General features: G+C 37.1%; 1 protein-coding gene across 1 annotated transcript; it reads left to right on the top strand.

The window, feature by feature from the left end:
* The first annotated feature begins 1,493 nt into the window (after positions 1–1,493).
* tlk1b (tousled-like kinase 1b) lies at positions 1,494–22,693 on the top strand. The gene is made up of 22 exons (XM_058779453.1): positions 1,494–1,845; positions 5,956–6,074; positions 7,354–7,425; positions 7,516–7,554; positions 8,191–8,266; positions 8,451–8,494; positions 8,755–8,844; positions 8,936–9,022; positions 9,612–9,704; positions 9,800–9,910; positions 9,993–10,129; positions 12,619–12,804; positions 13,080–13,146; positions 14,775–14,872; positions 15,106–15,187; positions 16,534–16,625; positions 16,710–16,799; positions 16,884–17,053; positions 17,621–17,756; positions 19,019–19,130; positions 19,224–19,331; positions 20,555–22,693. Exons 1-22 carry the CDS (start codon positions 1,710–1,712, stop codon positions 20,717–20,719), a joined length of 2,310 nt encoding a protein of 769 aa, XP_058635436.1. The 5' UTR covers positions 1,494–1,709; the 3' UTR covers positions 20,720–22,693.
* Positions 22,694–22,953: the final 260 nt, after the last annotated feature.

Raw genomic sequence — 22,953 nt, 5'->3', positions numbered from 1 at the left:
GCAAAGTTCTAGTCCTACAAAGAACAAGTCATGATGACCTATCACCATTTATCCTTGAGCAAGACACTTCATTCAGATTACTGCAGGCAGGATAGAGGAGTCAATTCTTTCTACTATTGGAAATATGCCTATAACTCTAGAGTTTACGTATTTTCCTTTTATAACTTTATGACTGTGGAGGAGAAATTATGTCTCTGGAAATTGTAGACTGAGCCACGAACACCTTCGGATTGTGAAGGAGGAACCTGACATATTTCCGGTCAGATGGCAAAAAGCAGTTCCTCAGAAGCTGGTGTGATTCAGCGGCATCTATTCATAAACTCATCAACCCTGTGAACCGATACAGCTGTCATCTGTTGACATGAAAAGGCAGAAGATATATCTGCATTTTAAAACTGTCTTCATTTCAGCAAAATATACAATGAGTGTATTAATTCCAGTAAAATCATGAGTTGAATTCCTCTGTGGTGAGTTCAGAGGAAGATAACTGTAGTTTGATGTTGTGAAATATGTCTGGAGCTGTTCAGAGGGTAAAGCTCAGCTCTGGGCAGATCTCTGAGTCAGCAAATCACAGCTGAAGATGTCTGTGGTGCAGATAAATCTGCATGTACAACCACACACACACACACACACACACACACACACACACACGGAGAGAAAGACAAACAAGGAAGTTTCATCCAATAAACTAACACAATCTCACTTTACATTACAGTGCTGTTACTATATAGTTATAATGTTCTAATGAATGTGCATAAACTTGAATAAAAATATGTACATAATTAATTATTGATATATTAATTATTATTATTTTAGTTCTAATGAATATATATGACCTTTAATAATGCACTTTTTGCATTATTATTATTATTATTTATTACTATATACATATTTTTATTAATTATTACAATATTATATTATATTATTGAGTTGGTTGCCTGTGAAATCAATCATTGTTATATTAATTTATGTGTAATTATATGTAATTTGTGTAATTGTTATCTTATATTATTTAATTTAGAAATGATATATAGAACATTAATATCATCAAATATTTCAGAGTAGTGACTGGGCAGTCCCTGACTGTCTCTAAGTACCTCTCTGTGGTCTCAGAAAATAATTAAATTTCAACTAATGTCATATACATCTCAATATGATCATGTATAGTTATTGATTTGATAAGTAGCCATTTAATACCAAAGCAGTGATGCAGGAAAAAATAATAATATTTCTTTTTACACTTTAGGCTATTATGGTCATATATAAAAGTTAAAAGCTGCTTATGACCACTTAATGCCGAACCTGTTTATTTTGCAATAAGGATCAGCTGACTGGTCGTGTATAGCTATAGCCTACCTATACTTTATAGAGGCAAAGAGTAATTTTATCCGTAATAGAATTTGCTAGAAGGACTGAAGCATTTGAGGTGTAATCTGAAGTTTTGCACTGATGTGTGTGAGTGTGTACATGTGTGTAACCTTTGCAACTGGCGTCACGCATCGGCTACACACACACACACACACACACACACACACTCTCTCTCTGAGAGTGAGCGAGGATCTCAGTGCGCAGTGCGGAGCTGAAAACATGAGCAGCGTTGCATTGATGTTCAGGGTTTGTGCATGATGCATTAGACACACACAGGTGTGATTTGACAGAGATCATGCGTGCGATGCGCTCGAGTGTCTCTTCGCGGGGAAAGTGTCTTCATGAGTGTCCAAAGTAACAGCAACAGCAGTGGAAGTTTGGACGGAGCGCCATCTTGCTCTCAGTTCTCGACTGGATCTCCGACCCCGGGCTCAGTTTCTCCGCTCGATATCTGCGCTCCGCGGAGGCGTAAGGAAGGTAAAACCGGCGTGAATGTCAATTTGAAGTTTGTTTATGTGAAATCGGTCGGGATTGTGTTAGATTGACGTGTGATTTTGAGTAAATCTGGCCTTTAATCGAAGCGGTCGTGTCGGAGGCCGCTGATCTCTCGTCTGCTGACTGTGACTCTCTGTGTTTTTATAACAAGCATCGAGTCCGAGACACGAGCTACTGTGTTTTAAACTGTTTGCGATGGAATTCTGTCGCTTTTTGTGTTGATCGCACGCTTAATTTGACGTGAGGATGCCAGTGGTCACCTATTAGGGGACTCAGTCACTGGCCGTGTCTCAAAACCTTGCGAGATGTCTACCTAGACAGCATTGTTGGGCATCATAGGTGCGTATTTTTTGTGCATTTTTTCTGATGCCCCAGAATGCTGTCTTTGTGTCTAGGTAGGCATCTCCTTGGGTTTTGACATGGGCCAGTCTGATAAATATGAGTTGATGTTTTTGAGGATTAGAGTATGTAGTTATCACTCGTGTGCAATGCATTGGCTCGAAAATGAGACCGAGTCTGTACCTGATAAACATGAGCTGCTGTCTGTGTGCTTGAGAATGTTTATCACCTGTGCATGCAATGCAACGGCCTGAAATGCTTGGTGGGTAGAGACCAACTGGGCTTTAGGACATTGGCAGTATCTGATAAACACGAGTTGCTGCTTTTATTGCTATTTGTTTACCTAGCACTCTATGCATGTCATGCAATGGCTGTCTAGGTAGGCAGATTAAGTGATATTTTAAGGTTGACAGTATATATTTATATGTATTTTCTCATGCTTGCTTGCTTGCGTGCATTGCAGTGGCCTATAAGGATTTTGAGAGACAGTCAGCTATATGATACGAGTTGATGCAGTGATTCTAAAATTCTGTCTAGTTTGGCAGGTCTGTATCTAAAGCTGATGTTCACGTTTGAGAATCCAGTCAGCAGTGCATGTAGGATGATGTGTAGGTAGACATCTCACTGGATTTTAATAAAATGCCAGGTACCTGATAAACATGATTTTATGTTTTTATACTTGAAATTATTGAATTATTTATCTAGCACTCAGTGCATGTTATGCAATAGCTCAAAATGCCATCTAGGTTTTGAGACACAACTAGTACTTGATACACAGTAGTTGGTGTTTATGTGTGAGAGTTTATTTATCAGTATGAAATGCAGAAGCTCAGAAATGGTTTCTAGGAAGCCATGTCAAATTTTGGAGACGCGTGATAAACATGAATTGGTGTGGTAGTGTATTATTTATTTCACAAAAAATATGCATTTGTTGGAGAGGTGTTGCATCTTTATGGTTATTTTAGTTTGTGTGTGTGTGTTGTTGCAGCTTATGTATTTATTTATTTTTTTCTCCTGGAATCATCCAAATGGCTTTGAACCTTGAAGCAAAAGACCATCTGATACACATCTGATTGAAATGCGTTATTTAGGTCATACGGTCTCCTTTTGTTTTTGATGTGTTTTTAATTAACCTAAGTTGCACTGGTTGTTTCCTGTGATGTCTATCATATCCACCAGAGACTCAGGCTGGTCTGTGTTAATATGTGCTGCAAACATGCATATGTGCACTGATGAGTGTAATATCATATGTGTGTTAATGCATTACTCAGATTCTCATGTCCAAGAATAAGTTCTCGGCCATGTTTTGAAAGAGTGGAACCTTTTACCTGCTTGTGCTTTTTTGCATTCACAAAAAGAGTGTTTATTTAAAATAAATGCTGTTCTTCTAATTTGTAATTATCCAAGAATCTCCAAAAACAAAAAAAATGCATTGATTTCCACAAAAAATATGAAGGAGAACAACTGTTTTCAGCATTGATGATAATAATAAAAGTAGTTTCTTAAGCAGCAAATCAGCATATTAGAATGATTTCTGAAGGATCATGTGACAGTAATGATGCTGAAAATTCAGCTTTGCATCACAGGAATAAATTACGTTTTAAAATATATTAAAATTGAAAACGGGTATTTTAAGTTCTTACAATGTTTCACAATATTTTTACGAAATGCTTTTTTAAATAATAATTTACAATTTCAAGAGGTTTTAAAAATTAAGTGGCACTAATATTTACCCCAGGAATTGATTTTCAGGGATTTTTAGCATGTAAAACACATGGTTGGTGTGTCATCCATTTTTTTTTAAATGCTTCAGTTGTCTGAGTAACTGAAATTTTCAATTTAAACAATTATGGCTTTTATTTATTAAAATTAAATCAACATCAGATATAAAAACAGCTGTAAAAATGCATGGTGGATAATATAAAAGTAGGCTATTCAGTGTATTCATCTTCTATGAGAAGTTGGATCGTTATTGTTTTATAATATTTAGTGATCTCTTGATGGCTCACCTCTGCATCAGTGCACAAACTAGGATGTGGCTTGTTATGTGTTTCCTGGTCATTTGCTCTCACTCATTTCCACTCCACCTTTTGTGTGTTTGGGAGGTGTCTTATTTAGCCCAGCTCTGTTTTCTTTGCTGCTCGGGTTATTTGCTAAAGCAGACGTGGCCTTAGGTTTATGTTTACTCATTCCCACAGTTTTGATTTATCATCTGTGTCCTTTATCTGGGCAGCTGTGCTCTTCCTGCCCTGTTGACCTTCATAATTTTCCACCCATCCACCATCTTGGGATCTCTTTGGCTTGGAGCTCTTTCTGGCACGAGCCTCATCATGGCAGTGGTGTCGGACGCATCCGCTGCGCCGGTGTTTATGGCTGGAGAACACAAGTGAAGCTGAGCTGTTTTGTCTAGTCACTGTAATGGAGTTGAAGACCCGATTATTTCTTTAGGCAGGTTTTATAATGATGATTCATGCCGTTATTAGCTGGTTGTTCTTATCGGCTGCTGATACTGTATTAGTCTCATGTGCTGAAGAAACGGGGCCATTTGGCTGCTGCATCGATGATGATGATGATGATGATGAATTCTGTCTTCGGGCATCTGCTGCCAGATCATGTCAAACATGGAAGGAATAGCTGAACCAAAAATGTAATTCTTAGAGACTGTTTAATCAGAATTCTTAGCAGAAAATTATGCGGTTTGCGCACAATTTACAGTACCATTCAAAAGTTTGGGGTCGGTAGGATTTAAAAAACAAAAATGATTGAAAAACCTTTTTGAATAAATGCCCATCAAAGCTGCATTTATTTGGTCAGAAATGTAATAAAAACTATAATATTATGAAACATCATTACATTTTAAAATAATAGTTTTTTTTAATATAAAATGTAATTTATTCACGTGATCAAATCTGAATTTTCAGCATCATTACTCCAGTCTTCAGTGTCACATGATCCTTCAGAAATCATTCTAATATGCTAATTTGCTGCTCAAGAAACATGTTATATGTTCATATTTTTCTAAAAACATGATGTATTGTTAGAAAGTTCAAAAGAACAGCATTCATTTGAAATAGAAATCTTGTGGCATTCTAAATGTCTTTACTGTCACTTTTGATCAATTTAATGCATTCTTGATGAATGAAAGTAGTAAAAAAGTAGTCTATATGACCAAGTATTATCTGTAATACTGAGCTCACAGTGATATGTGGAAACATACATTATATTTACGTAAAACATTAAATTTTGATGTATAATGGTAGATTGTGTCATCAATGTTTACTGAGACTAAAATAAGGTGATGGAGCTACGCTGTCAGTGGCATCAGCTGATAATGAGCAGGAAACGTCTCAAAGTACTTCCTGTTTGTGATCCTCACTCCAGCAGGAAGAAGCTTTGTTGAAGTTTGCTGTGAAAAATGAAAATTAATAAGAGCAGATGAAAAATGTGGATGGTCAGATGTGAAGCACATCTTATTGTACACACATCGTTCGGACATTTTGAAACAAATGAATATACACGTGTAAGTCTGATGTGAGTGTAGTTCTGTAGCTGTAAACCTTTTCTAAGTACTTTGCCTTTAAACCAGTAATATGAGTAGGTGTATGATCTTCTGGCCTCTTTAGGGTGGCATAGGATCAGAAAACAATGACTGGATGGTCTCGTAAGATTCCAGGAGGATGCGTCACTGTGAACACACCCCTCCCGACCGGTGTGAGAACGTCTTGAGATTGACATGTGATTGTGTGTCTGTAGGTATGGATGAACTGCATTCTCTGGATCCACGCCGGCAGGAGCTTTTAGAGGCACGTTTCATCGGAGCAGTTAGTGGAAATACAGGAGGAAGCACAGGGAGCGCGAGTGGAGGACCTAAAGTAATGCACACGCATGCAAACACACACGCTCATATGCTTGATTTGTGTACATTTGGGCTGGATGATGTTTTGGATTATATTTTTAATGAATTATCATTTAGATTTAATTTCAATTAATAATTTTATTTATTAATTTTGATTTAAATATATTTATATGTACAAGGGTGCACATAAGTGGTCCGCAGGTGTGCATGAGTGACCGGAAAAAAAAAAATGCGTTCAGACCACTCATTTGGGTGACAGCTGTTAATGCACAATTACCATTTTAGATCGACAAACCATACTGTATAAGATTTCTATACAAACTGAAAGCATAAATCTAGGCTACCTGCTGCCGTTTTGCAAAACTGTGACATTTCGTTTACTGATGCTATTCAATCGGCAGCCCCATCCCGGAAGCGCATATTCTTACTAAAATAAAATCTTGCTGATTTTAAGTTTGAAAATGATGAAAATTCATATAAAAAGGTAAATATTAGCATTTTATTTTAAGTTTACCAAAAAATAGTTGTATTTGTATTTAATACTCTCTTTTTGTTTTAAAATATAATAGTATTATTGCACTTTATTATTTTATTTAAAAAAAACAAATAAATAAAATGCAATAATGTTATTAATTTATTTTTTAAAGTTATATTTAGTGGTTTACCCTGCGCAGTGTGAAGACCAAACCAAATCTCCAGGTTCTCTTATGAGAGCCAGGCTGAAAAATGAATTATGTCTATTTATTTATTTGGAAATGGCTAAATTGGATTCCTTGTTTTTAAAACTGAAAAAGCATAATCCGGGTAATTAAACAAAATGTTTAGTGTAAGATGTAAAATATAGTATAGTATATAATTATTTTTCCACACTAAATGTTTATGTTTTTAAATGAAGATTTGCTAATTTTCTTATGCATCAATTTGAACAATTTATTGAAAAGCTAAATTTACTTGCATATATTAAAACGTTTTTGTAAAAAAAAAAAAAAAGATAGAGAAATTCCATTCATGGACTTCGTGAAACTTTTTCATTTGGAGTGATGACTAAAAATAAATCACTGAACGAGAGTAGTGAATTAATTCACTAATATGGTCAGTTTGAAATGATTTACAGAAATGAACTAAACTTACCAACTCTAATGCAGAAACTCAAGATGAAACCTGTGCAGTGACACTATACTCATCTTAATTTAGTTTTATCAGTGTGAATATTTCATATATATTTGAGTTCTGTTGTGCACACTCTCTGTAATGGTCATAACCTGTACCAAACCTGCTTTGATCTTTCTATTTAGGGTTTGAACAATAACGAATGTTCCAGTCACAGTTTTGGCAGCCTGGGGTCATCTAGTGACAAGGAGTCTGAGGTGAATGCTACACTCATGCATACTCATTGAAGCTTTGTATTTGTTTATGTGCTGTCTGTGTCTAAAATGTGTTGTTTTTTTCCTGTAAAGAACTCTGACATAAAGAAAGGAGGATCGCCTGCATATTCAGTGAGTTTAACATTATTTTATCTTATTTGAATAGGAATCATTCTTAAAAACAAAAAAATAATAATGTTCCAAATCCATAAGACCATAAGTTTCCTTCCGTGGGACAATATCATGGTTGCTGTATGATGAAAGTGAATAACAAATAAGAATCATTAAACCGGTCCATTTGAGTTATGAAGGTATACAGTTATGTGATAATGTTGTCAAAATGTGACATTCCATAATTTGAAAGCTGCAGCGGAGAGAAGATTTTCAGTGAATAACAACTTATATTTTAGTCTCTTTCTTCGTCAGTGCTGTATTCTGTGTCTTCTAAGGGCAAAACTCACTTTTGTTATAGTTTGGTAGAGCATTTTTTGTCATTTTGACACCTGTTCATATTCACTTTCATTATGTTGAAAAGAGCACCCAGCATATTAATAAAAAAGTCAAACGGGTTTGGAATGACATGGTAAATGACGTTTTGTAAAAATGCAGTCTGGTAGCCTCATTGGTGAACCTTTTCCAGCTCCTTTGAGGTCTAAATTTAGCTTCAAATGGAACTTGCCTAAAGCATTTACTATTGATTTGTATTGATTTAGTTAACACAAGTATTGGATTGAATAGAAAAGTAACACTTTTTCCTGTTTTCCCAAGACTCCAGAGAAGAAGCACTCCGAGTCGTCCAGAGGAAGAAAGAGGAAGGTTGACAACCAGTCAGAGAGCAGCCAAGGTAATGTTAACTTCCTGTGTGTGTGTGAATGAAGTACATCTTAATGAGACATAATTAATTTTTCTGAGCTGAGCTGAGAATCGTGTGCTTCATGTTTATTAGGAAATAGAGCGTTTAATGTTTAGCGCAGAAATGATGCAGTACACTGACAGAAAAGTGATTTATTTATTTTTTAACCTCTCAGGAAAGTCTTCCGGCCGAGGGCCCAAGATCAGCGATTATTTTGATGTAAGTAAAGCTTTGTGTGGATGACTCTGCGTTTAGTCAGCTCTGTATTAAATGTCAGTCATGTGTCAGAGAGCTTTTAGTCAGAGTAAAGCTGCTTTTTCATCTTCTAATGGCTGCTCGCTTCAGTAGATGTTTTGACTTGTAGAGTTGTAAAATTGCTTGAGCGTCGTTAGTAACATTGTGATGATGTCACATCCTGTTAGTATGTTGTGTGGTGCTGTTAAAAAAAAAAAAAAACTCTGCATATCTCCTTCCTGAAGTTCCAGGGAGGAAACGGATCAAGTCCAGTCAGGGGGCTTCCTCCGGTCCTGCGCTCACCACAGAACTCTCACTCTGCACCCGGCTCTATCGTAAGTGCTGATCTTTGAGATTTGAATATCATGTAAGTTTCCAGTGATGTTTATTTTATTTTTTTAAATGTTGCTGTTTTTCACTCTTCAGGTCAGACAGAACAGCTCCTCACCCACCAGCCTGTGTTTCATGGATCACACAGTGAATCCAAAACAGCTGAGCAGCAGAAGTGTCCAGGTAATACTTGCATCATGTGCGCTTCTCTCTGATTCTGTGAAACATGTCAGTGTGCAGCGCTCTGATAAACGTGCAGTGCATGCTTTATTTGCATTGCACACTGACTCAGTTAAACATCCACACTATTGCATGTTCTGACACTGCAAAAAGTGCCTTGCACCCTGACGCTGCAAAACATTCACTGCATGCACTGCCACTGTTTGTATGCACTGCATGCTCTGGCACTATTAAATATTTTTTTTCTCTCACACGCTGATGCTATTACACATGCACACTGTACACTATGGCACTGTTACAGCAAAATGATCACTGCACACTGAGCAGTTTAACAGGCATGCTGCACACACTATTAAATAACCATTGCATACACCGCTGCTATTACATATATCTGACACTGTGTTGGAACAACTTTTATATATGCACTACATGCACACATTTACATTATTAAACATGCACTGCACAAACTGACCCTTAAATATATGCTACATGCTCTACTACAAGCATCTGTATATCTGTTGATCACACATGCCATCATGGATGTTGTTTGCGTTCTCTCCACGTTTAACTCGCTTTCCTTCTCTGCTTTCAGACGGATTTGACACTGTTGAAACTGGCTGCACTTGAGAGCAATAAGAATCTTGACCTTGAGAAGAAGGAGGGCAGAATAGATGATCTACTCAGGGTGAGTGTCACCTGTCCTTGAGTTTTTTTTTTTTTTTTTTTTTCTTTGTGGCATTTGAATTCAGACATTGAGTGGTTTTAATGTTTTCTCCCCAGGCGAACTGTGACCTCCGCAGACAGATAGATGAGCAGCAGAAGCTGCTGGAACGTTTCAAGGAGCGTCTGAACAAATGCACTACGATGAGTAAAAAACTGCTCATTGAGAAGGTGAGCTGTGTTTGATATGCTGGCAGCTGCTTATTTCTCATGTGTGGTTGAGTGACTCTCGAGTGCGTTATCGTCTCACTAGAGCACTCAAGAGAAGCAGTCCTGCCGTGAGAAGAGCATGCAGGACCGGCTGCGTCTGGGGCATTTCACCACAGTCCGGCACGGAGCGTCCTACACGGAACAGTGGACAGATGGATATGCCTTCCAGAACCTGGTCAAGTAAGAGTCTCTTGCAAACACGCACTAAAGCTGGTTTTGTACGGTACTGGAAAAAGTGCAAAAATCTACCGTCGTCCAATATCATTATTTTGCGATATTCAGTACTTGATCAGGAAGCCAATGTTCTGCTCTGTGTCATTTTAGCATCACTGAGATACTATTATAGTTTTCATTATTTTGAGTTAGTTTTTATTTTTTCTGTTTTCATTTTCATTTCCTGTAAAAGTTTTAGTACTTATGTTTTGTTTATTTTGTTTTTTATTTTCAGTTTTATTTTAGTATATTAACTAAATGAAAATGAGAAATATTGCCTTGGCAACTAGCTCAAATAAAATAAGTTTTTTTTCCCCAGTTACAGTCAGGTCCATAAATATTGGGACATCGACACAATTCTAACATTTTTGGCTCTATACACCACCACAATGGATTTCAAATGAAACGAACAAGATGTGCTTCAACTGCAGACTGTCAGCTTTAATTTGAGGGTATTTACATCCAAATCAGGTGAACGGTGTAGGAATTACAACAGTTTGCATATGTGCCTCCCACTTGTTAAGGGACCAAAAGTAATGGGACAATTGGCTTCTCAGCTTTTCCATGGCCAGGTGTGTTATTCCCTCATTATCCCAATTACAATGAGCAGATAAAAGGTCCAGAGTTCATTTCAAGTGTGTTATTTGCATTTGGAATCTGTTGCTGTCAAGATGAGATCCAAAGAGTTGTCACTATCAGTGAAGCAAGCCATCATTAGGCTGAAAAAACAAAACAAACCCATCAGAGAGATAGAAAAACATTAGGCGTGGCCAAAACAACTGTTTGGAACATTCTTAAAAAGAAGGAACGCACCGGTGAGCTCAGCAACAACAAAAGACCCGGAAGACCACGGAAAACAACTGTGGTGGATGACCGAAGAATTCTTTCCCTGGTGAAGAAAACACCCTTCACAACAGTTGGCCAGATCAAGACCACTCTCCAGGAGGTAGGTGTATGTGTGTCAAAGTCAACAATCAAGAGAAGACTTCACCAGAGTGAATACAGAGGGTTCACCACAAGATGTAAACCACTGGTGAGGAAGGCCAGATTAGAGTTTGCCAAACGACATCTAAAAAGCCTTCACAGTTCTGGAACAACATCCTATGGACAGACGAGACCAAGATCAACTTGTACCAGAGTGATGGGAAGAGAAGAGTATGGAGAAGGAAAGGAACTGCTCATGATCCTAAGCATCAGTGAAGCATGGTGGTGGTAGTGTCATGGCGTGGGCATGTATGGCTGCATGTGGAACTGGTTCTCTTGTATTTATTGATGATGTGACTGCTGACAAAAGCAGCAGGATGAATTCTGAAGTGTTTCGGGCAATATTATCTGCTCATATTCAGCCAAATGCTTCAGAACTCATTGGATGCGCTTCACAGTGCAGATGGACAATGACCCAAAGCATACTGCAAAAGCAACCAAAGAGTTTTTGAAGGGAAAGAAGTGGACTGTTATGCAATGGCCAAGTCAATCACCTGACCTGAATCCGATTGAGCATGCATTTCACTTGCTGAAGACAAAACTGAAGGGAAAATGCCCCAAGAACAAGCAGGAACTGAAGACGGTTGCAGTAGAGCATCACCAGGGATGAAACCCAGCGTCTGGTGATGTCTATGCGTTCCAGACTTCAGGCTGTAATTGACTGCAAAGGATTTGCAACCAAGTATTAAAAAGTGAAAGTTTGATTTATGATTATTATTCTGTCCCATTACTTTTGGTCCCTTAACAAGTGGGAGGCACATATGCAAACTGTTGTAATTCCTACACCGTTCACTCAAATTAAAGCTGACAGTCTGCAGTTAAAGCACATCTTGTTCGTTTCATTTGAAATCCATTGTGGTGATGTATAGAGCCAAAAATGTTAGAATTGTGTCGATGTCCCAATATTTATGGACCTGACTGTAATTTATTTTATTTCACGTAACTAAAATGTGTTTTTATGGTTTTAGTTTATTTAACCCCGGGGCTGCTATAATAAATAAAATCCAGATGGGATGTTGGTGGAATCTAATTAATTAAATACCGGTATATAATTTTGTACAAACATTGACAAACACCTAAATATCTATTTTAATATCATTGAGGCACTATTATAATTGTTATTAATATTTAGAATTATTTTTATTGTTTTTATCAAGATAAACTAAATGAAAATGTTTAACTTGATATACTAAAAATACGTTTAAGGTTGTTGTTTTTTTTGTAACAAAAAAAAGTAACTTTGTTTTTTTTTTTTGTTTGTTTTTTTGTTTTTGTTAACTATAATAACCTTGATCAGGTATGGCAGCAAAAACTGTTGCATATTTAAGAAAAGTGTGGGGAACTTTGAATGCACTGTAGATCACTTCCATTGTAAATAATAATAGGGCATGTGCTTTCTATTCTGCATTTGCATATGTTGTTGTTTTTTTATTGGTGTGTTTTAAATTTTAAAAAAATGTCTGTGTTGATAGGCAGCAGGAGTGGATAAACCAGCAGAGGGAAGAGATCGAGAGGCAGCGGAAACTTCTAGCGAAGCGCAAACCTCCCAGCACACCCTCCTCCCAGAGCCCGACCCCCAATGAGTCCAAACAGAGAAAGACCAAAGCTGTCAATGGAGCTGACAACGACCCCTTCCTCAAACCCAGCCTGCCTACACTGTGAGACATTAACACAAACAAATACACTCGTTTACTTCCTTTCCAAATGGAAACTTCCCGTTGACTTCTAATGGTATTAAAATGAGACAATTAGGATTAATATAGAACAGGGCTGCACAATTCATCATATTAAGATCATTATATAAGAACGTGTGATCTATAGAACACCAAAGGCTGCGATTTAAATAAGTTCAAAGTATTTTCTGCAATATTATCTTCAAAAATGGTCCAGAAACACACGCTGTTATTGAAATGCTTCTGTATTGAATGTGCAGGCTGACTGTAGCAGAGTATCACGAGCAGGAAGAAATCTTCAAACTAAGACTGGGCCATCTCAAAAAGGTTAGTCTCTATATTGAGTGGGGGAACTATGACGTCACTTTGTAGGCGGATCGGCTGTTATAGCATGAAACTGCTTCCTCGACAAAAACCCAATCCAATGGGATTTTTCCATCGGCTTTTGGATAATTGCAAAAAATAAGCTCTGTGTTCAATCATAGTTCATGAAACTTACACATTTTATCCATCAAGATAATCTTCACAAAATAATATAACTTTGACGAATTTTGAAGCCTAAATAAAAGCGGCAGAACTGAAAAGCTAAACTTAGGCTATAAAGCTCGCTCGCCTTCAGCGTCACCACCACCGCGCTCCCGACAACTGTTTCAAACTTATTTTTTAAAGTTCAGTGAAAAGGATTTAATCTGTATATGAATTTTAATCCACGCTACATGAACCGTTTCATATAAACTGGAATAAATACAAAACTAGAGCCAAACTGAAATGAGACATTAGTAATAAATAGTATAGTGAATAAATGAAATAATCTTAACTAAAGGACATTTCGAAGCACGTATTTCTGTACATTTCCAAATAAGGTGCATTAAAAGTCAATAAATTCTTGTTTAATATGAATGTTTTAATTAAAACGTATCCCCACGTACTATTCAATAAAATTCTAGTGCGTTTAATCTATTAAATAACAGCAGAGTGAGCGAGTTTTTGGATATGGTGAGATTAAACTTATTTTAGTGAACAAAGTACCACATTTCAGCTCTCGTTTTGTTAGGGTGGATACACAAAATGTTATTTAATCCTTGCTTCTAGGAAATCCTCAATCTATGCTTTCTAACAGCTTCATGTGGCGGTAAACATTTCATTTAATAACGTGGCTTTAAGCACTATGCATCATTAAAGTTTCACTTTCACCACGTAAAGCCGGAAAATGTGGTGTTTACATGGATTAATCGTAATATGAGTTTACCTTGTGGTACCAGAGTCTCCGCATCAGTAAGCGATAAACTCGAGCGTCTTCCATCCGAAGACGTGTCGCATTTCGGGGCAAAGCAAAAAAACATTGTCGAACAACAATATAAAATGCGGGAAACTATTCATTGGTTATTCTACAATTAACTGAATTACAAATTCAACAAATTATGTAAACTGTTCGGCGTGATGACGTTTAATGTCTCCGACAGCGCCCGTAGTCCCTTTTATCAACTTGTTAGCAACCATCTTTTTTAAGAAACATAAGTTTAAAAAAATCACGAGTGTGGTGTAACTGGTGTGTTTTATGTCGTAGAATAAAACGTGAAAGTATCTTGAGCTTGTGTGAACCACGGACCTTATTTAAGAGATTTAACCAAAATCCCATTCAAAAAACCCACTGACTCTGGGACGATGGAACCAGAAGTGCTAAAATGCACGCGCTTCCGGGTTTTCGCCTACAAACAAAGTGACATCATAGTTCCACCACTCTATAAACACACAATACACACACTCTCATGTGCATTAGGGTGAGATGGGTAAAAGGCAGTAACGTGGAGCATTAGTGCTTCATGCATAAGCAGTCGTGCAGAAATGCTGTTTCAAATAGTCCTTTTGTCCTATTCGTGGAATCTGCCATTCATACATGAGTATGTTAGTATGTGCTCACGTGTGTGTGTGTGTGTGTGTGTGTGTGTGTTCAGGAGGAGGCAGAGATCCAGGCGGAGCTGGAGCGGTTGGAGCGTGTGAGGAATCTGCACATTCGAGAACTTAAAAGAATCAACAATGAGGACAGTTCTCAGTAAGTCCCGCCCACTTCGGATTATATTTAAGTATTAAAATCTTAAACATGGTTTGTGGAGGTCTTGTGAAATTCTTAAAGGGCATTCAGCAATAAACTGTAATTGGCAAACATTGAGTATTTTAACTATATTTGTATTTTCTTTTTTTTCTTTCTTCCTTTAGTTTTCTTTGCTGTTTGCTCCATTATGCTTCTTTTGAAATGGAATAATCGCACCGCGTTTGTGTTTATAGGTTTAAAGACCATCCAACCCTAAATGAAAGGTATCTTCTCTTACACTTGCTGGGAAGAGGTGGTTTCAGTGAAGTTTACAAGGTATTTTATTTTTTGTCATTAGATGCACTCGCACACTTTGATACAGTTTGTTTTTGCTTGATCAACATGTATACACTACTCTCCATTAGTTTGGGGGTTTTCATAAGTAAGACATTAATACTTTCATTCAGCAAGGATGCGTTAAATTGATCGAAAGTGACAGTAAAGACATTTATGATACAAAAGATGTCTATTTCAAATAAATGCTGTTTCCACAAAAATATAAAGCAGGACAGCTGTTTTCATCATTAATAATAAGAAATGTTTCTTGAGCAGCAAATCAGCGTGTTAGAATGATTTCTGAAGACTGGTGCTTTATATAACAGAAATAAATTACATTTTAAAATATAGTCGCATAGAAAACAATTGTAAAAATATTTCACAATCATTACACACACACATATATATAATTTTTTTTTTTTTTTTTTAACATTAAAGCAACACAGAACAGTACTAAAAACAAAAAAGGGATGATTTTACAACTGTTGAATTACATCTGTTCCTGGAGTTTTATACATATTATACATATATTTCTAGGCCAGAGGGCACAGGCGATACGTTGATCATGCAAAGAAAATAAAAGGGTCAAACCTTTAAACTGTTATCCTTGTCTTTCGATAGATGATTAAAGGTGGTTAAAGGTTCCCAGGTGGCTTCAAAGCCACAAATGCTACCAGAAAGGTTGCTTATACAATATTTTATATAATATACACACAATGTAGTTGCACTATTGTATTACTGTTTTTACAGCCTTGGTGAGTGTAGGTGACTTTAAAAAAAACTGAAAAAACAATAAGTATAATTTTGGGAGTCTAGAGTCATAGAAAGAGCCCAAACTTTTTTACATTAGTGCATGCGTTAGTCATTTTCACAACCAATTTTACTTCTGTAAAGTGAAATTTAATGAGAAACTTGGAACAGAACTTTTATCAGAAATGTATTGCATGCTGAAACTGTCTCAAAGGTGGATCAAGTTATAATATTTTGATAAAACATTACCAAACCTTTTTTTTTTCTTTATAATAAAGTTCATATTATTTTGAATCATTTGCTGTAAGACATTTAAGAAATGTGTTTATCAGGGGAAAACAGATTATATCTTTAACCATGGTAAAATAACACGCAGGCTCACATGGCTTAATGCTCTTATCAAACAGCAAATGCCATGTCATAAAAGAGACACATTTTTAAATTATAGTATAAAACCTGTTTTATAGTACTTACAAAATGTATACAGACAGCCATAGAGATCAACTATTAACCTTAGCTTATATTTCAGGGAGTTTATTTTGTGAGAGATTGTGGCTTGTTTAACCCGTTTATGTTGTTGTTGTTGTTGTGTGAAGGCATTTGACCTGTTTGAGCAGCGATATGCAGCTGTGAAGATCCACCAGCTCAACAAGAACTGGAGAGAAGAAAAGAAGGAGAACTACCACAAGTATGTTGGCCATCTTTTTTTCCACTTTCTGTCTCTCACACTTTCTTTTATGGACATGCTCATTTGTTGTTTTGTCCACTCCAGACATGCCTGTAGAGAATATAGAATTCACAAGCAACTGGACCATCCCAGAATAGTCAAACTCTACGACTACTTTTCCCTGGACACTGACACGTGAGTCTCTGTTACTTGTTCTGATAAACCAGTCCTAGATTTTGCTATCCATACAGATATTGACTTGATGTGTTTTTGTTCTAGATTCTGCACCGTTCTCGAGTTCTGTGAGGGGAATGATCTCGATTTCTATCTGAAGCAACACAAGCTGATGTCTGAGAAAGAGGCTCGCTCCATCGTCATGCAGATAGTCAACGCCCTCCGATACCTCAATGAGATCAAACCACCCATCATCCACTACGACCTGAAACCAGGTGAATGCAACACGCATGATAAAGGAATAGTTCACCCAAAAAGTAAAAAAAAAGTAGAAAATTTACTCACCCTTTCAAGATAAGTTGCAGTTGAGTTCTTCATTGCATTCCATCACTTGCTCATCTGCAGTGAATGGGTGCCGTCAGAATGAGAGTCCAAACAGCTGATAAAAACATCTCAGTAATTCACACCACTCCAGACCATCAATTAATGTCTTGTCAGGTGAAAAGCTGCATATTTGTAAGAAACAAATCCATTATTAAGACTATTTTAATTTTAAACTATCAGCTGTTTGGACTCTCATTCTGACGGCACCCATTCACTGCAGAGGATCCATTGGTGAGCAAGTGATGTAGTCCTAAATTTCTCCAAATCATCTACGTCTTGTGCAAAATTTTCAGCAGATTTTCTTTTTTGGCTGAGCTATTCTTTTAACTGCTGTATTACTCACTAGTGCAATTCATGTAGCACGTTGAATTGGTGCAGAAATGCTTTTTTTTTAAGAATGGCTGTTGGTGGTTATTTGTCACACAGACTGTAAAGGAAGTGTGTTTTTGGTTGCTCAGGAAATATCCTGTTGGTGGATGGAACAGCATGTGGGGAGATAAAGATCACAGACTTTGGCTTGTCTAAAATCATGGATGACGACAGCTATGGTGTGGACGGGATGGACCTGACATCGCAGGGAGCCGGAACCTACTGGTCAGTTCAATGCACTGCAGAACATTACTTCAGTGTTCAACTCAATCTCGCATCTTTACAAACACATTTTAATTGTGGAACCTGAAATTTAAGAATATTTATGTGGTCTAAAGCTCCAAAAAGGACAAAATAGCAGCATACATTTGTCCATGTGACTTGCACACTTTAGTCCAGAAACTTTTAAAAACTTATGGCCCTGTATACACCTTGTAATAAGATGCATTTTTGTTTAAATGATCACAAATGGACAATGCTAAATACAGGTGTGAATGGGGTCTAAAATGTTTTGAGCTTGTCCACTTTTGACCACTTCCAGGTAGTGGAAAAAACGCATTTGATCGGATTGCGCTCGTAGTGTGGACGCTCATGTGGTCGAATGCGCTCGAACAGCCACTAAACTCTTCTACATGAGAAAAAGAACAAAACAGAATAAAATGACGTATGATAGATATAAATAAATAGGCCTACATGAAGTGTTTCAGTTAAATAAATAACAAATTAACAAAAAAGGGGGAAAAAAACATGTTTGTCATTTTTCCCAAATGTTTCATATTTATGGCTGCACCACAAGTTTAAGGAAACAGAGACGGCTGAAAGCATGTCCTGTTTATTTTACAAAGGCATAGTTTTGTTCTTATTGTGAGTATACATAAATAAAAGTAAGTATCAAATTTACAGTTTAAAATGCTGTCTTCCTCCTAATCTTTGACCAAAAATCTAAATTTTTTTTCCGCTGTGGAAAGGACAATTCATTTAAAGCGTTGTGTTGTTTATAATTAATACTATTATATAGTGTTTTATTGTATAAATGTGTATATATAATTTGTACTGTAATTAGCTACTTATATTTTCAGATTTTTCTTATTCTGTTATGAATACTGGTAAAATGTAGAGGATTTGCTGACAGCTTACAGGTGACTAATGTTTTTATTTTCTCTCAGCACAATTTTGACTGATATGTATAAACAAAACAAAAACAGCATTCGGCTCGTATGTAAATTGTGTGAGCTTATTTCATAACATTAGATCAGAAAAAGCCCACATATGAGGCCCATAGACCCTCCCCTCAAAAGAAATCATGACAGAAGTTGTCGAAAGTGGACAGAAGAGACCGATTAAAACACCAGGTGTGAACGGGAATGTCTTCCTCATCTACTTGTGATCCGAAACGCATCTTAATACCAGGTGTAAACAGGGCCTGTATGTATAGGGCTTTGTAGAGTTAAATGTTCTAATGGAAATTAAATGTTCTGATGTTTCAGGTATTTGCCACCAGAGTGTTTTGTCGTTGGTAAAGAACCTCCAAAGATCTCTAATAAAGTAGACGTGTGGTCTGTGGGCGTTATTTTCTTCCAGTGCCTGTATGGACGAAAGGTGAGGCAAATTTAGAAACTACAGCCACACAGAGCTACTGATGTAAAAAGCATTTTAGGATGACGCCGCATTGAATCTTTTGTTGTTCTGTAGCCGTTTGGCCACAATCAATCCCAGCAAGACATCCTTCAAGAGAACACCATCCTGAAAGCCACCGAGGTGCAGTTTCCTGCCAAACCTGTGGCGAGCAACGAAGCCAAGGTCAGTTTGAGACATGCGTATAAATGATATAAATGCGTATTTATAAGCTGCTCGCATCTCAGCTCGTCTAACAGACATTTCTTGCTGTATGAAGGACCATCACCTTCAACTCAGCCTTGCTGAGACAGAACTGCTTGTGGTTCCATCAAACCCATAATTTCATCACAATTTCAACATCCAGCTAGACACATCAACCATAACTCCTTCAAAAACAGCCAGAGACCTTGGAGTTATAATTGATGATCAGCTGATTTTCTCAGACCACATTGCTAAAACTGCCCGGTCCTGCAGATTTGCTTTATTCAGCATCAAGAAGATCAGGCCCTTTGTTTTGGAACATGCTTCACAACGTCTTGTTCAGGCTCTTGTTCTGTCCAGACTGGACTATTGCAATGCTCTCTTGGCAGGTCTTCCAGTCAGTTCTATCAAACCTTTACAATTAATCCAGAACGAGTCATCAAGATTAATATTTAATGAGCCGAAAAGAATTAGCACTGGCTTCCAAACTTGTCCCTTTTAGACTTGCACTCTATTCATTTACTGCTTGTTTTCTTAAAAAAAAAAAAAAACAACTAATCATTTTGTATTCTATCTATTTGTTTTCTTTTTATTTATTATACAACTAACAAAAGCAAAAAAGGCCTCTAACACTAGCTTGCTCTATTCTTTTTCTGTTCTATCGGTTTTCTTTATTATATAATTTAAAAAAAACTTTGCTACGTGTACTGTTAATCTAACTGAGACTTGTTATAGCGTTTGCATATTATTGCTCTTTTGTTGATTTTGATTGCTTTCATTGTCCTCATTTGTAAGTCGCTTTGGATAAAAGCATCTGCTAAATGATTAAATGTAATGTAAAATGTCTTTGCTGAATGCTGACGGCAAATGAGAAAGTATTATAATGTTTGCCTTTCTGTTACTAATAATATAAAAGAAATCATTGTAATATTTTTTTGTATACATTTTAATTCCTTTGTTTAATTGTTCTATCTGATTATTAGACAGACAGACTTCTATCAGTATTAGACAGAACTGTTAAAATGACTACAGCAAACAAGAGAGAGCGCTGTTCAGCGCCGTCAAAATAAAAGTCCTGCCTCACAAATCGGCCAATGCCGATATTTGAAAAATGCCAAATATCGGCCGATATATCGGCTTTGGCAATATATTGGTCGACCACTAGTGGAAACCACGGTCTGAGTTTTCTTTCTTGTGCTCCGCAGGCGTTTATCCGCCGCTGTTTGGCTTACAGGAAGGAGGATCGCTTTGATGTCCACCAGCTGGGCAGTGACTCGTACCTTCTTCCTCACATGAGACGATCCAATTCGTCTGGGAACTTGCAGGCCACGCCCGCAAGCCCCGCCTCTTCAGGAATCATCTCCTACTGATTGGCTGATCGATCTTGATTGACGGTTCTGATGGCGAGTTCCCTCCCTTCATCACCTCGGGGTGGACAGGAAGGGGGAGGAGCTATATATGTCAGCTGTAGGACCCGCACACAGCGGCCACAGTGACTGCCATTGATATTGGGGCAGGAATGGCTGATGTCATTTCCTGTGTGGATCCAGATGTCAGTCAGAGCTAGAACCATTTGAAAATGGATATTTGTTTTTTACACAAGGCATTTTGTGGAGTAGATTTGGGAGGGTCGCGCTAACGTTTTAGCTTCTTGTTGATATCCTCCCTGAGCTACGCCTCTGTAACGGGGTGTTTCGTTTTGTGTAAATGTGAAATTTAGAGACAATTAATAGTAGTGTGATTGGAAATAGAAGAATGAGTGTTTTAATGTGACACAATAGTGTCTGTATGAGAATTTGTGTGTGTGCGCCTGTAAATGGATGTTTTACGCCACAGCGTTATATGTTGGCTGTTCATAACATACATGTGTTGGGCACAGATTGCAAGGTGTGAGTGTTACAAAAATGCTGTGTCTATTTTACTTCAAAGTAACATGTATGAAAAATGTCAGTTTGTTTAAATGGGCTTAATATTTGCAAAATGTGGATGGGTGAATCTCACCAAAAATGTCCTGGTCACATTTCACCCCAAAATCAAGGGGAAAAAAGTTGCTTAATTTACGTGAAAGAAATGAAGTTTTTTTTTTTTTTTTTTTATGTAGATTTTAACAGATTTTGTCAATTTTCATGACAGTTAAGCATTTAAAAAATATATATATATATAATATGTAGTATTTTTATATTGTTTTATAAAAATTATGTATTTGAATGTGTGTGAGTGGACACACATGTATGTTTATTTTACATCAGTATATACACACATACACACTATATATGCTGATGTAAATATATATTTTTTCATTTTATATGTGTATAAAGATATTTGTATATATATATATATATATATATATATATATATATATATGTATATGTTGTAGAAATTCGTTCCCTGTAATAGTTTAACTGTCATGAAAATTGTCTTATGTCCACACACACACACACGCGCGTGCACGTGTTCTGTGAGGGAAATGGAAAAAGTGTGTGTGTGTGTGTATGCTTTTTAAAGTACTTTTTATTTACATCAGCATGAGTTAAAGGCAATATAATAAATACTATGTGCATATACAATGTGTATTACAGTGAGTAATTTTCACCCAAATAAAATAGGGTTCTTTAGATTTTGGAGTGGAAAATGACCTGGACGTGTTGTTGACCAGTTTCATGAGATTCACCTGTTTGTCCTGCATGTAGGGGGAGAACCCGTGAAATCATCTCAGTAGAATAAACCTCCTATAGCAGATCTCAAACATCACATACGAGTACATTAATGAATCTAGCCTGTGCAGGGTTTCATATTTTCTCAGTTTGTTGGTGACTTTTGTTGTCTGATGCGGCATCATTGCCTCGCTGCACCCTGACGTTGCTTTTAGTTTCACGATTTACTCCGATTATGATTCAGACCAAATACGAATTTGATTTACCAGGAAACAGCATGAATAAACCTCCATTGTGGTTGTGAATGAGGTGTGTGTGTGTGTGTGTGTGTGTGTGTGTGAGCGATGATTGACAACAGACGGAAGGTGGGCCGGACCCCACCCCACCCTTGTTCATTAACCCCTTTATTCCCAGACCCAGTGCTGTCATGTTGCTTAGCAACCCTCGCTGATCCCGGAGCCTGAGTAAGGCCAGCATCTCCGAACGACGTGGACCGGACCACGATCGAACGCTCGAAGCTTCCAGAGTCTGTTTTCAGGGGACGAATCTCAGCTTTTGTTGTTTCCTCTCTAAATACTCTTTCAACCCCAGAAGCAGTTTTCAGCTCAACATAATATGGTGACCTGTCTCCAAGTGCTGCTGCGATTGTAGAGAATGTAGCCAAAAGAGAAATAAACATTTTTGAAAATATTTGGATGCATGTGCTTTCTTGGACAGTTTCTTGTAACATCAGAGCTGTTGTTATTTGTTAGCTCTCAGGGCTCTTGCTGGACAGGATCAAAAGTCAGCCGAGTAATAATTATATTTAAAAGACATATTTGTTGAAATATTGTAAATCTGAGCATAGATAGGCAAATATTCACTATAGAAATGTATGTGGTTTCATTTAACTGTATATTTATCTTTTTAAATGTATCATGGTACAAAAATGATTTTCATGTAATTTAATA

Source organism: Onychostoma macrolepis, chromosome 06 (assembly GCF_012432095.1).
Source record: "Onychostoma macrolepis isolate SWU-2019 chromosome 06, ASM1243209v1, whole genome shotgun sequence".
NCBI classification, from domain to species: domain Eukaryota; kingdom Metazoa; phylum Chordata; class Actinopteri; order Cypriniformes; family Cyprinidae; genus Onychostoma; species Onychostoma macrolepis.
The sequence above is the reverse complement of the archived record's forward strand: the minus strand, read 5'-3'. Positions and strand labels throughout refer to the sequence as shown.